This window comes from Sus scrofa, chromosome 1 (genome assembly GCF_054392235.1).
Source record: "Sus scrofa isolate SSC_HxYL_T2T_F1_AM1 chromosome 1, Sscrofa_HxYL_maternal_Yorkshire_Landrace_v2.0, whole genome shotgun sequence".
NCBI classification, from domain to species: domain Eukaryota; kingdom Metazoa; phylum Chordata; class Mammalia; order Artiodactyla; family Suidae; genus Sus; species Sus scrofa.
Window position 1 is genome coordinate 55,624,020 of NC_139383.1, and position 14,178 is coordinate 55,638,197.

The 14,178-nt window shown below is 42.9% G+C and overlaps 1 protein-coding gene across 5 annotated transcripts in view; it reads left to right on the forward strand.

The window, feature by feature from the left end:
• The first annotated feature begins 5,380 nt into the window (after positions 1 to 5,380).
• ZNF292 (zinc finger protein 292) overlaps positions 5,381 to 14,178 on the forward strand; it is a 98,519-nt gene continuing 89,721 nt past the window's right edge. For 2 of the 5 annotated variants that reach the window (XM_084959595.1, XM_021089734.2), the window contains exon 1: positions 9,379 to 9,562. In XM_084959595.1, the coding sequence (XP_084815721.1) occupies positions 9,395 to 9,562 (168 nt within the window). In that variant the 5' untranslated portion in view covers positions 9,379 to 9,394. Of the gene's footprint in view, positions 6,485 to 9,378; positions 9,908 to 14,178 lie in introns of those variants that run through there. The other 3 variants (XM_021089731.2, XM_084959617.1, XM_084959611.1) reach the window with 2 other exon arrangements.

Here is a 14,178-nt window from a genome sequence, read left to right on the forward strand (position 1 = left end):
GAAATTATTTGGAGTAACTGTGAAAATTCTTAGTGCAAAATTGGTATACAGGAAAGTAATGGTGATTGGTTACTCTTTCATTGTTTTTTGTTTTTCTTTTCGGCCACACCCAGAGCATGCAGAAGTTCCTGGGCCAGGGATTGAGCCTAAACCACAGCTGTGACCCAAGCCACTGCAGTGACAATGCTGGATCCCTAATCCACTGAGCCCAGTTACCCTTTTAAAAGTAGAGTTTTGCATCCCATATATATAGTTTGAGTACATGAAAAATACAAAAATACCTTGAAGTCTTATTTGTCATAAATCTAGTTTTCATGGTTACCACATTACAGCCTCAAATAAATATGTACAGAGTAGTTTCTAATAATTCTGCAAGGAGTAATAGATATTGATCATTTGGAAGTTAAAAAACAATGTTTTGACTTTAATCTTGAAAGTTTATTTGAAGCACATTTGATTCATTTTTAAGTCCTGCTTTTACACATTTGACAGGAAACCCTAGCAAAGAGAAAACATAAATTTCTCATGGTTTCTCTTTTCAGCTTTACTCTCCTGCTGTGTTGTGCCAGTCAGCGCTCAGTGAGAAATGATTCTTACTTTCTAAATGATGCACCAAAGCTGCAGACAGTTGAGTGCTTCTTAAGTGTTCTGAAAATTTCTACACTGGAAATAGGGCAGAACACCAAAGAAGGAAATCCTAGAATGGAATGGAAATGACAGCAAGACTCAGGCATCTTGAAGCAAAGGTGAAAGATCTGCCTCCTTGGTTCATTGAATATTTCATACGAAGTAAGTAATTACTACTAGAAATCAAGCCATTTTACCTCTTGACATTAATATATAAGGGGAAAAAATCTACCAGAAAGTCATTCTATTGGCAGAAATATAAAATAAAGAAACATTAGCTCAACCTTGATGTAAGAGAACAAGTTTTCCCCTTAAGGGTATATTTTAACACATAAGTTAATAATTCTTTTTTTTTTTTTTTTTGCCTTTTTTAGGATTGCAGCTGCAACATATAGAAGTTCCCAGGCTGGAGGTCGAATTGGAGCTGCAGCTGCAGGCCTACACCACAGCCACAAAAAAAAAGAATGATGATACGGACATTTTGTAAATGAATTACTGGGAGAAGAGGAAAACTGCCCAACTGAGGGGTAGGAGTAGATTTGTTAAGAAAGTAGAGTGGTGATATGCACACAAGTGCTTATACATGCAGAAGAAAATTCTTAAGAATAAATAAACTTGGAGTTCCCCTGTGGTGCAGTGGGTTAAGGATCTGGCATTGTTGCTGCAGTGGCTTGGGTTGCTGTTGTGTCCAGGATTTGATTCTTGGCCCAGGAACTTCTACATGCCACAGGCAAAGACAAAAAAAAAAAATAATAATAATAAACTGCCACTGAGTCAAGTGATAGGGTAGAACTTGATCTTTGAAGTGAGGAATGGAGGAAGATTTTATTTTTATTTTATGTTTTCCTTCACAGCTTGAAAAGTTTACCCAAACATAAATTATGCTTATAATTTTAAAATTAATGGCATATAGGGAGTTCCCACTGTGCTCAGTGAGTAAAGGATCTGGTGCTGCTGCAAGCTGCAGTTCAGGTTGCAGATGCGACTGGGATCCAGTGTTGCCATGGATGTGGTGTAGGCTAGCAGCTGCAGCTGGGATTCAACCCCTAGCCTGGGAACTTCCATATGCTTCAAGTATGACTGAAAAAAAAAATATATGGCACCTAATTAGCAATTTGGGAAGACTCAGAACTGTGGATATTTGGAATTCACAAATCAAATTTTATATTCTATTTCTTCCCTCTCCACTTACCCTTTTACATATAAAATTGCATTTTATTAAGACTGATAAATACAGGGAAATTTTTGACCTGTCCTCTCTTATTTTTTCACATGCCTTCTGATAGTGTTGTTAGGAAGTAATCATGTTCACAGAGATCCTGTTGGGGCTCAGCAGCCAGTGTCCAAGAGGATACAGGTTCAATCCCTGGCCTCACTCAGTGGGTAAAGGATCTGGCGTTGCTGCAAGCTGCCAGTGTAGGTCACAGATACAGTTTGGATCTGGTGTTGCTGTGGCTGTGGTGTAGGCCTGCAGCTGTAGCTCCGATTTGACCCCTAGCCTAGGAGCTTCCTTATGCTGCTGGTGCGGCTAAGAAAGAGAGAGAAGTAATCATGTTCTTCTCAACAAGTGGTCTTGGTAAAAAGTGCATGAGAAGGAGGTTAAAAAAATCCGTGCTTATTAAGAAATACCTATGTGTGGCTTAGGAGTCAAGTGATTCACAAAACACTTTGGATAATTAGGATGATTAGAACAAAAAAAATTTTTTTTTTTTTTTTTTTTTTTTTTTTGCTTATTTAGGGCCACACCCTTGGCATATGTAAGTTCCCAGGCTAGGAGTCGAATCAGAGCTACAGCTGTCAGCCTACACCACAGCCACAGCAACACAGAATCAGACCCACATCTGAGACCTATACCACAGCTCACAGCAATGCCAGATCCCTGACCCACCTAGCAAAGCCAGGAATCAAACCTGCAACGTCATGGATACTAAATCAGATTCGTTTCTGCTGAGCCACAGTGATTAGAGAATATCATGAAGAATTGGTTATAATTTTTCTTTTCAAAAATTGGTTTGTGCCCACTGATAGGTGGAGCAGGAATGAGGTTTTTTGTTTTTGTTTTTGTTTTTGTTTTTACAAAATCAGTATGGGGCCATGAGTTGGAAGGAAGGTTAGGAAGGCAGAAATTAGACAACTACAGATCTAGAACAGAACAGTATAATCTGTAGGATCCTGAAGTGATGGTTAGAAACACAGGTTTTAGAGTTTCCTGGTGGCCTAGAAGTTAAAAACTTGACATGGTGGCTCAGGTTACTGTTGTGGCTCTGGTTTGATCCCTGGCTCAGAAACTTCTGCATGTCATGGGTGTGGTCAAAAAAGTAGGTTTCTAGGGACCAATTCTAGTGTACTTAATCAGAATTTCTAGAGGTGTGGCCTGAGAATCTGCATTTAAGTCAAATTATCCAAGCTATCTTTGGCACACTAAAGTTTTAGAGGTTCTGCCATAAGATAACTCAGATTCTGAGGATTAGGCCCTACCTGGAGTCAGAGGTAATCTCCTTACATTTATTTTCTTCTTAGATTTCCAGGAAGATAGTAAGGTTCCATATTAAGTGGTATAGCAGATGTTAGTGGGTAAACTCAAGGAGAAGAAATTGAGAAAAGATTCGGTTATGTTAAGAAAACAATTGGATTGGAAATTTAGATTCACTTGAGAAGATGGTAAAAAAAATCAATACTGTGACAAAATGTAAGAGCAAAGATAAAATTAAATTAGATCTAAAGCACAGATTAAGTTTGTGAAAGAGAAAGCTAGGGCAGACATTTTTGTAGTTCATCTGATACAGGGTAATGACTGAGCATATATCTTGTCTTTTGATTCTGTTTGCTCTAACTTTTGATTGTAGATGATTCTGTTGATAAAATATAGATTCCCCTGAATGTTTGAAAGACAGCTGGAAATAAGCTTGCAAAGTTTTTTTTTTTTTTTTAATTTTTTAAAGTTAAACTCCTTCTGCACACAGATGTTCCCAGGCTAGGGGTCAAATCAGTCACAGACATAGCAATGCCAGATCTGAGCCACATCTGCTACCCATACCACAACTTGTGGCAGTGCTGGATCCTTAAAGCCACTGACTGAGGCCAGGGATTGAACCTGCTTCCTCACAGACGTTATGTTGGGTTTTTAACATGCTGAGCCACGATGAGGACTCCAAGCTTCTAAAGTTTAGAGAACACTATTGATGTCCCTGTAGATTCTAGGATATTTTAGATAATAATGAGAATAAGGGCAAATTCATATCTATGACTGCCAAAAATGAACTGAATTGAATTTAGTTCAGTGCACATTTACTGACTACATATTTTTACTGAAATGTGAAGGGATATCAGAGAAGGAGCCTAAATATGACATAGTCTCTACCCTCAAAGGACTTACAGGCTCATGAGCCAGGCTCATCTATAGACTGACTGTAATAAAAGACAAGATTTGATTTGACAGATTTCAAAATAAAATGCAGTAAGTAGTAGACTAAAGCTACAGAGGTTGTAAAGGATGGTTATTTCCAAACGGGAAATGGGAAGGGGCCAAGGGAAAGTAGGACACATGAGACAAATCTACTCTGGTAACCGATTTTGTAGCCAGACTTCACCACCAAGACAAAGGAAGACTCACAATGGAGCCCTGCTTGGAGAGGAAATAAAGAGGGTGAGGATGTGGGGAGAGGAATAGTAAGCAAACATTTTTGTAAAGGTGCAATAGAGGGTAACTGCTTGGTGGGACTGATCCAGATCAGGTCCAGTGTAAGAATAGAACACTAAATTCCTGAATTGATACTAATTGAATTACTGTTGTTATACTGAAGAATACGTCTGTAAGAAGCACAGAAATCAGGGAGTTCCTTGGTGCCTCATCAGGTTAAGGATCTGGCATTTGTGAATGCTGCTGTGGCAAGGCTTGGGTCATTGCTGTGGCACAAGTTTGATCCCTGGCTGGTGAACTTCTGCATGACCTGGGTGCAGTAAAAAACAAACAAACAAACAAACAAAATTCACAGAAATAAGCAAAGTTCTTAAGATGAGGTCTTAAAATGGGAAAACAGTTTTCCAAGTTCATCATAATTTGACAGTCCTATTTTTAAAAATTTGGATACCACAAAAGTGATATTCTCTGATGGATTCCCAATGAGGTAAATGGGATACAGTGATTGATTAAAGTTTAGAAATAAAAGGAAAAGACACTTTCTATGTTTCTCTTTGCTTTTTGGGAGAAATAGTGTGAATGAATTCAAGGATTCTTTACAGAGACAGTGTACACCACATGCATGCTTCCAAGATTTTATTTTGCTTTATTTCGCGATTATTTTCAACTTGGATAATTTACATTTGTATGATGGAGGCTCTATTAAAAGCATTTTCCTTAGAATGCTATTACTCTAATTTGCACTTGGCTTTTCCTCATGGAAAGTAAAACAATCCAAATAGGCAATACAAATATCCTGCTTCATTTAATTACCTGTTCATTTAAATACATATGCTGTCTACATTCTGGGAAGAATTCAAGGACCAGAATCAATCCTTTTAAATGCAGGCCCAGGGTTTTCGGTGCCTTTGGAATCATTTCAATGTGTGGCACAGCACCTGTCTCATGTTTTCAACATTGATTGGACTCTCTTCGCCATTCATCTCATGAAAAATGTTTTCCTCGGGAAAGTGTGGTGTGTTTTTAGCCGATTCCAACCATGCTCCCGCTTTGTGTCTGCGACACGGGAGTGGTTCCCAGACTCTAGGGGGACTTTCTGCTGGACCCATCCCCAGACAGACTCTGGGTCTCACCTCTGAGATTCAGGAGGCGGCCTGTCTGGGGCCTGGCGGCTCAACCCCTTGAAAGAGAGGAGGTAGAATCTGCCAAAGACCCAGCAGCTGTGCCCGCGCCGCGGCCTCCGAAGGACAAACTAGCATCCCCGCCTTGTCGGTTTCCGGAGCCCCAGTAACCCCGCTGCGCAGTGGAGAGGCTCCAGCATCCCTCGGCCTGGAGGCCCCGGGCGGCCACAGCTTCCGAGCCAGGAGTCACAGTCGCTCTGAGGCCTCGATCCACAGCGCTGGGTGGAAGAGCCGCGGCGGCAGATGCCGGGGATGCGGTTGCGGAGCTCCGGCTCCAGGATGGAGGACAGGCGCACTCGCGCGGCTGCCAGGCGAGCGAGCGCCCGGGCCGCGCCGGGGAGCCCAGTCCCGCCTCGGCCGAGTGGGGATCTGAAGACAGGGTTAGCCGAGCAGATCGCACGCAGCCAGCCTCTGCCCGGCTCCAGTCCCGCGCACCTTCCTGGTCGCCAGGGCCCCGGGAAAGAGCCAGGGAAAGAGACAGAGCTGCGGGAGGGCGGCGCTCTCTCCGCCCTTGAGGCCCGCGCTGTCTCCCCGCGTGCTGGGGTTTGCTCTGCGCCCAGGGTCGGGAGGACCTGCCCCACCTCGGCCCTGAGCCACCCGCCGGGCCCGCTTTATCCCTGGCACAATCCTCTGGCTGTTAGTAGGCACTACCCTGTTCCCTTCCTGCCCCCCAGGCCCTGTTATTTCAAGAATTTAAAAGGGGGCGGGGGGGGGGGGAAATGTGCACGGGAGAGGTGAAGGCCTGGGGAGCTCGTGAAGCAGACTGGCAGGCGCGGCCTGGATGTAGACATCTGTTCTCTAAGGGTCTCCCCAGCTTTATTGATCGCAGGGATGGGGTAGGGAGGGATTTCTGATTCCCGGATTTACTCTGAAATCGAGTCGCTTGGAAGTGAAGGTCCATATGATTATACCAAGTCCGTAACAGTCGCGCTGTGTCCAAAATGGGCATGGAGGCTCATCGCGCCCTCAGGGCCTTGAGGCTTATGCATATTTTCTGGATGGAACTGGGCCTCCGAATTCCCCCAGGAACGTCTCAGTAAGTAGGGGTGTGTGTGCGTTTGTGTGCAATGATTCCCATGAACTGACAGTGTGATATTTAAAGAACAAACGGACTTCAGTAAAAGAAGTCTTCTGTACTGGATACACCTTTTTAACGGATGAAAATGAAATTTCTGAGATCTCCAGGATAAGGTCGACTTGTCAAGGGATAGTATTTCCAGTCCTCATTTAATTAAAAATCGTGAACTTCTGTAGAGATTCCGTGGACATTCCAGTTAGTGCCTTAGATGACTTTGGTGTTCTGAATTGAATGTACATGCATTATCATAAAAGAACACTTGTTCATTGCAGGTTTCTCTTCCACAAAACTGTAAGCTTCCTGAAGGCAGGGACAGTTTTCATCCACCTTTGATTTTTTCCAGTTTAAGTAGTGCTTCCGCATAAGTACTCAATAAATGATTAATAATTACCCCCAATCACTCCTAGTCCTTAGTTTCCAGTAAGCTCTAAAACAGAGGAATGGAGGAAGGGGTGAGGATAAAAGATGCAAAATAAAAGTGGATGATTTGATCATCCAACTGAAGAACATTTGCAAGGAAGTAATAATGCTTAAAATCAATTTGCTAGTCAAATCTTTTTTGATTTTAGGGCTGTCATGGACAGAAAGTGGAAGTGACCAATATTCTCAGGGTTTTTTTTAAAAAAATTAAGTAGATAAATTTCTCTTTGGATATACCTTTCTCTCCTACCCCCTTTTTCTTTCTATAGATTAGGTGTGGTATAAGCTTGAGGTGAAAACATTTTTTTTTTTTTTTGAAAATGTGCCTTGTTAGCTTTGATAACCTTGGATTTGATGTCCTTGGATACACTGGTATATGTGGCTAATCTCATATATCTCACTTCTTATGTTTTCACTGGCATCCTAAGATAACACAAACTGGAGAAACCTGGTTTGGATATCCAATATACTTCACTTGGGAAAATGAGCTACAAATGTGAAAATCCATTAGCTGCTTCAATTGTTGCTTTTTCAGCTCTCAGTGACACTTTTATACCTTTGTTCCTTAGCCTTTGAATGTTCTCCCTAGTTTCTTCCATAAGAATTTAAGAACCTGTATAGTTAATATGTCTATCAGCACATATATGCTGTACTATTATTTTAGCTGATCCTGTTTTCATAAGGGGTTCATTTGTGGTCACTCACCTCATACAATGGCACTTAACACCATCACTGACATTCATATTCTGGAAATTTTCTATTAATGCTAGAGATCCCCTGAAGAAGATGATACATATAATAGGAATTATCTTAAATGCTTTTACTAGAATCTTCACTTCGAATATGACAGTGAAAAGACTAGATGCCTCTTTGAATGTTTTTCATTTCCTGTAGACCAGTTGTAAGAAAGAAAAGCTTTTGGTCTAATTTTCCACTACAACAAAATATTTTATTCTGGGAGTTCCCATCGTGGCTCAGCAGAAACCAATCTGACTAGCATCCATGAGGATGCAGGTTTGATCCCTGGCGTCGCTCAGTAGGTTAAGGATCTGGTGTTGCCCAAGAGGTGTAGCTGAGGTGTAGGTTGCAGAGGTGGCTCGGATCCTGTGTTGCTGTGGCTCTGGCATAGGCTGGTAGCCACAGCTCCAACTGGAGCCCTAGCCTGGGAACTTCCATATGCTGGGGGTGTGGCCCTGAAAAGAAAAAAAAAAATTATTTTGAACTTTAGGCTTAAGCAAGTAAATTTTGGTACTACTTCTATTGTTTCGTTCAAGAGCTAAGTATTCATTCTTTCCAGGTTGCAAATAAAATACTGTTCAGACTATCATCTCCATTCACAGCATCAGGAAAAACAATGTTGAATTCATAACTCTCGATAACCTTGCTTTTATTTTAGCGATTTACCCTCCGTTGTGATTTTTTTTCCCGTTGTGATTTTTAATGGAGTCCTTATGACCGTCTTTTTTTCTCCCTTGACCTACTTTCTTTTCAAGGGCTTTCGCATATTTACTGTTTTCAGTGGTGGCGATTACTGTAGTGTGTAGGAGAGTCAAATCACGGCGAAACAGATTAGTCGGCTCTCACTTATTCCAGAAATGTTCTCGAGGTTTAAAAATCACCTGGTTCCAACGTTCACAATTTCATAATCTGAAATCTTTTAAACTATGCTTTTCATGAGTTTGCTCCGTTCTTCATCCTGAGGATTGGACTCATTCCGCTCTGATCCAATTGTTATTTTTCTTTGTTGCCTCCACCCCCTAGAGATTGTGTTTCCAAGGGAGAGGCGTTCTTGGGGCTGAAGAGGAGGGGAGTGAGACAAGATCTGCTACCTCAGGCACTAGATCCTCCTCCCTCCCCGGGTGAGAAGTAAGCGACAATTTTGACAGTTCGTAGTCCCGCTTTGGCTCTCACGCTTGTGGTCCATGGGTGGGTTCTACTTGCTCCCACTTCCGCCGTCGCTGCTGGTCTGTCTTCAGGCCAACGGCAAATGCAGCCACTGCCCCAGCCCACCCAGAGCTCTCCCTCGCTCGTCCTCTTGGGAAACTGGGGCATGTGTCCGTAGAAGACTTCGGGGACTAGGGAAAGCCAAGCCAGGATCTGGACGCTCCGGAGGACAGCCCCTCCCCAGGTTTTTCCCCCGCGTCGCGGCGCTCACGTGACCGAAAACAGGCCTCCACCGGCCCGCCCCTTTCGACCGCTGCTGCCCACTTCCCGCTCGGGGTAAGCAAACCGCGGTTTTCCGCACCGCCCAACCCCGCCCTCCTCTTTTCCCCTTCCCTTCACCTCCCTTGGGTTCCCTCGCGCCACTCTCCCCGCCCCCCATCCTCCCCACCGGGCCCTTTGTACGTGCTCGGCGGCGTGCGAGCGCGCCCGGCACGTGACCCCGCCGAACGTGGCATTGTGTTATCACGTGACCCAGGTGCGTACGCGACGGAGTGGGGTGTGAAGATGGCGGACGAAGAGGCCGAGCAGGAGAGGTTGAGTCGCAGCAGAGGCGGCTGCGCCGCGGAGCTGCAGCGCCTGAGCGAGCGGCTCCAGGAGCTGGAGCGGCAGCTGCGGGAGAGCCGGGTGCCGGCCGTGGAGGCGGCCACGGAGTACTGTCAGCAGCTGTGCCAGGTGAGGGCGCCTGGAGTCCCCTCCCCCTTTCCCCCAGCTAGAGGGGGAAGAGGGCGAGCGAGCGCTTGGCGGCCGAGCGGTGGTCGTCGCTGCCTTGGCATCGTCGGCGCCGCCGCCCGGGCGGGAGCGGGGAGTACGAGGAAGGCGCCTTTGTGTGGCTGCCGTTGTGGAGGTTGTTGTCGGCAGCTCTCGGCTGGGGGAAGGGAGTTGTGGTCAGGGCGGAAAATCCCCCCTCCCCTCTCCTTCCCTGAACTCGGGAGTGCGCGGTCCCCGAGGCCGAGAGATGGAGACGGCGAAGACTGGAGCTCTCTCCGCAGCAGGAGAGGCTAAGGGGTGGTCTGGAGGGTAGGTTCCCTTTCTCCTTCTCTTATTGTGCGCTGGGGATTACCGCGCCCCCCGCCTCTGCACCCCTGTTTCCTACTCCGACGGGCCTCCGCCCCCACCGGTTTGATTCCTTTGCCTTCCCCTGCTTTCATCCGTCCCGCCCCCGGCCCCGTTCTCGCCGTCTCCGCGTCTTTGTTGTTCGAGTTTCGCCTTAGGACTGAAGGGGCCTTTGTTGATGTTCCGAGGAGCAGTCCCCGCGGACCCTTTCTAGCTGGGCGAGACGTTCGGGAGTAGGGGGCGCGGAGGTTGTCCCCTCCTGCCTTTACTTGCTCGGAGCAGCATCGCTTCCACGGTAAAGGTTGCTCTCCTCGGTGGACAGAATCTGCCCCTGTTTGTGTATACTAGGGTCGAATGTCCCTGTGGAGTGGCTTTTCCAGAGACCGCTTCCCTTTGGCTTTCACCCTTGGAGGAGTATGGTTTCTTCTCTGCCCTTCCTCCCGCGTCTCCTCACGCCCCTATTACTCTGAGTCTTCCCTGTTTGGCCTCCAGGTGAAATCGAGAAGACTGAGGTTCTTGTGGACCCGTACTCACGTCAGTTTCAGGCCTTTTCCTTCGTTTTCTTGAACAAGGACACTGCTTTCCAGTAACAGCGTTCTAACAAGGATTTGGAATGTTAACAGCACTGTTTGTTTGATTGAAAGGAGAGTTTGAGCCTACATTTGGACTTGATTACATACCCTCCAGTTACGTTTAAAATTTCAAGGTGCTGCTGCTGGCTGTGGTGAAGATTTTGGTTAGATTATCTTCTTGAGGAGGGAAAAGAATTTATACGGGTCGCATTTAAAGTTAGCTTGTGAACGTATCATTATAGAAAAGTTGTTTTGAAACGATACTGAACTTAAAATCGAACAATGGTGGACCATTTTAGCATTTCAAAATAGGCCCCATTTTCACTTGATTTCTAGCCTACAAGTTGAGAATTTTTTTTTTTAATAAAATCAGGGATACTTGATCTCATACCAAAAAAATTCCATTGCTGTGTACACCTTATTGTCACAGATTATTTGATGATTGTTCATTATCTTAAAAAAAAATTCTTTGTGAGATTGCGTGGTGACTTGTCTGGGAATATGTGCAGTGTGAAAGCCCTCCACTTAAGGTGGTATAGATCTGTTGAATGCCTATGGAAGAATTTGAGATTCTGTCATTGGTTTGAATCATAGTTTTAAAGAATTGTTGAAATTTACCAGTTTCATTGTACTGGCATACCTACTCATTCTTAATTGGTCTTTTAGGTTAAAAGATTTATTTTAGGTATGAAAAAAAAAACTTTAGTAAGATGCTCATAAAAGGAATCCTTTCATATTTCTAAGTGAAGTTAGCTTTTTAGTCATGAAAAGTATTCTTTCAGATAACAGTTTCCACTGATGGATTTAAAGCTAATTACTGTAAATACTCTTGACCAGCAATATTTATAAGCAGGATTAATAATCGAACTTGATTATTCCTACAAATTGAACTTGATTTTGAAGGTGTGCAACATCAGAATTTTATCACTAAAATAATTTTTAATGTATGAAACAGCATTCTTTTTTGTCAGTCTGAAAGTAATTACCTGTATTAGTTTTAAGTGATTAGACTTAAAACGTGTAAATTGTTGTCATTGACATGAAACAGTAATAAAACAAATGCTAGGTTTGTGGGTTTCAAAAAATAATATATTTCATGCACTAAAATCCCATGATAATGTAAATGCATTTAAAAGCGGTTTCCATTACTTGAATAGTAGAGTGTATCTGATGTTTGAGAACTTCTATAGGACTTTTTCTATGTGTATCTACATATATGCTTAAAGTTACCTATTTGGTGTTGCCAGATGAGAGGTAACTTGAAACAGCTGTTTCTTTAAAATTGTATCATTGGCATTATTAACATTTTGATACTAGTTGAGCAAAGCAGTAGTTAACAATAAAAGAATTTATTCCAGCAGTTTAAAAACAGTGCTAGAGATGCTAGGAGGTAGAAATTATATCTTTGTTTCTACCTAGAGATTATCATTTAACTTTTTCTATCTAAGCTTTTCCAGTAAAACTGGGATATTCATATGCTTCAAGAAGGTGAAGATGAAGAAGTATTTGTCAGAGTTAGTGGGCTTCAGAGTTCTTTAAGTGTTGATGCTTAGTGCTTGTGTAAACCTCACCGTTGTATTTATTTTTAAACAGGAATTAGTTTATATTCCTAATTTTTAATTTCAACAAAAGGTGACTTTCTGGAGAATAGTGTGAAACCTACAGAAATAAAGTTGCTTACTCTTTCCAGTTTATAGATTTTTTTTAAAATAAGGTAGATGGTAAGAGATTTCTTGAGTTCTGAGAAGTAGAAATGAGAAACATTAGTTTTTTTTCTTTTCTTTTCTTTTTTTTTTTTTTTACTGTTAGCAGCATTGTTTTGCTCTTTATATTGGTTTGCTTCCTGGAAGCACGCCCCACTTTTACATGAACATTTGCTTAAAGCTTGAGAGTAGGAGGAGGGGAAGGTGGTACAGGATGGGCATATGGGAATGTCTTTCAACAAATCTTAGATTTCCTTATATCTTTACAAGCCAGCTGAAATTTGGATAGTGTAGTCGATGTATTAATAGTCTTAAAATCAATTTAGAATAAATAAGAATATAGTATAGCCAGAAATAATTTCTTGAATTTGTTTCATTATCATTACTATATATAAAAACTGCTTGTAGTTGGAACTTCTGGACCTTCAATTGTCTTAGACTAGGCTAGTATTTGCTCACTCATTCTGAGGTGTTATTGAATATGCACACTGTGGGCCAGGCAACCATGAGCATGACCCCTGGCTACAAAGAGCTTACAGTTTCTGGTGGAAGGTAGACAAGTAATTACAGTAAACTGTGATTTATATCTTTTTTTTCCTGAGATGAGTGTAGGACATTGGACGATTATTTATCCGGGATTTTAAATGGAAGCATTTCAACAGGAGAATTCCAAAAGATTTAAAAATGATTATTCATTTAAAAAGTTAAGCTATTGAGGGAGTTCCCTGTTGTGGTGCAGCAGAGATGATTGTGACTAAGATTCATGAGGATGCAGGTTCAATCCCTGGCCTCGTTCAGTGGGTCCGGGATCTGGCATTGCTGTGAGCTGTGATGTAGGTCACGGGTGAGGCTTGGATGTGGTGTGGGCTGCCACCTGTAGCTCCTATTCAACCCCTAGCCAGACCCCTGCCTCGTCCATGCCCTCCCCCCCCCAAAAAAAAAGTAAAGCCATTGGAATAGTCGAATAATTTGTTGGAGCATGATGTTTGTTGTCTTACACACATATTGTACCTTAGTTCATACCTTAATTTATGTGAGCAGTGCTTCTCAACTGGGCATAGTACTTCTTCCCACTGCACTTCTCTCTTCAAGGGCATTTGAAATATGTGGGGTCAGTTGTTTGGTCATTGCAGTGACTGGGGATGGATAACTGGCATTTAGTGCTCATGGGCCATGGATGCTACGTTTTCTGAAGTGACCAGGACAGTCCCACCCCACTGAAATTTATCCCTCTGCCTAAATACCCACAGTGCCCTTTTGAGAAACACTGAAGAGGAAGAAAAAGAATATATTAAGATTTTTTGGTCACTATACTTCTTCATATTAATACAGTTATATTAAGAAATGCAGTTAATCTGGAACAGATCCAGGTCAGTGCCACACTAAGCTTGAATGCACATTGAACTTGAAATTTTCTACTTTCTTAGCAGAAATTACAAGCAATTACTTAAACAATTACTAAAACAATTCACTTATACTAGATTAAAGGGGTAGCAAATTCAGCACACTTAGTTGTCCTGATTAAAGCCGAGATTTGACCTTTTGATATAATTGAAATTCTGTGCTTTTAAGAAAGCATTTAATTCAAGGACTGGATTTAAATGTTAGGGGATATAAGATACAGGAGACTCTATCTAGTAGGATGTAAACTAAATAAGACTTAAATATCACTTTAAGATGACAGTTGAAGAGATGTCATAAGGCTGTGTATCATTAACACATTTGCTTTATTTTTTATTCTTTTTTAAAAATTGAAACTGGGGAGTTCCCGTTATGGCGCAGTGGTTAACGAATCCGACTAGGAACCATGAGGTTGCGGGTTCAGTCCCTGCCCTTGCTCAGTGGGTTAACGATCCGGCGTTGCCGTGAGCTGTGGTGTAGGTTGCAGATGCGGCTTGGATCCCGCGTTGCTGTGGCTCTGGCATAGGCCGGTGGCTACGGCTCCGATTGGACCCCTAGC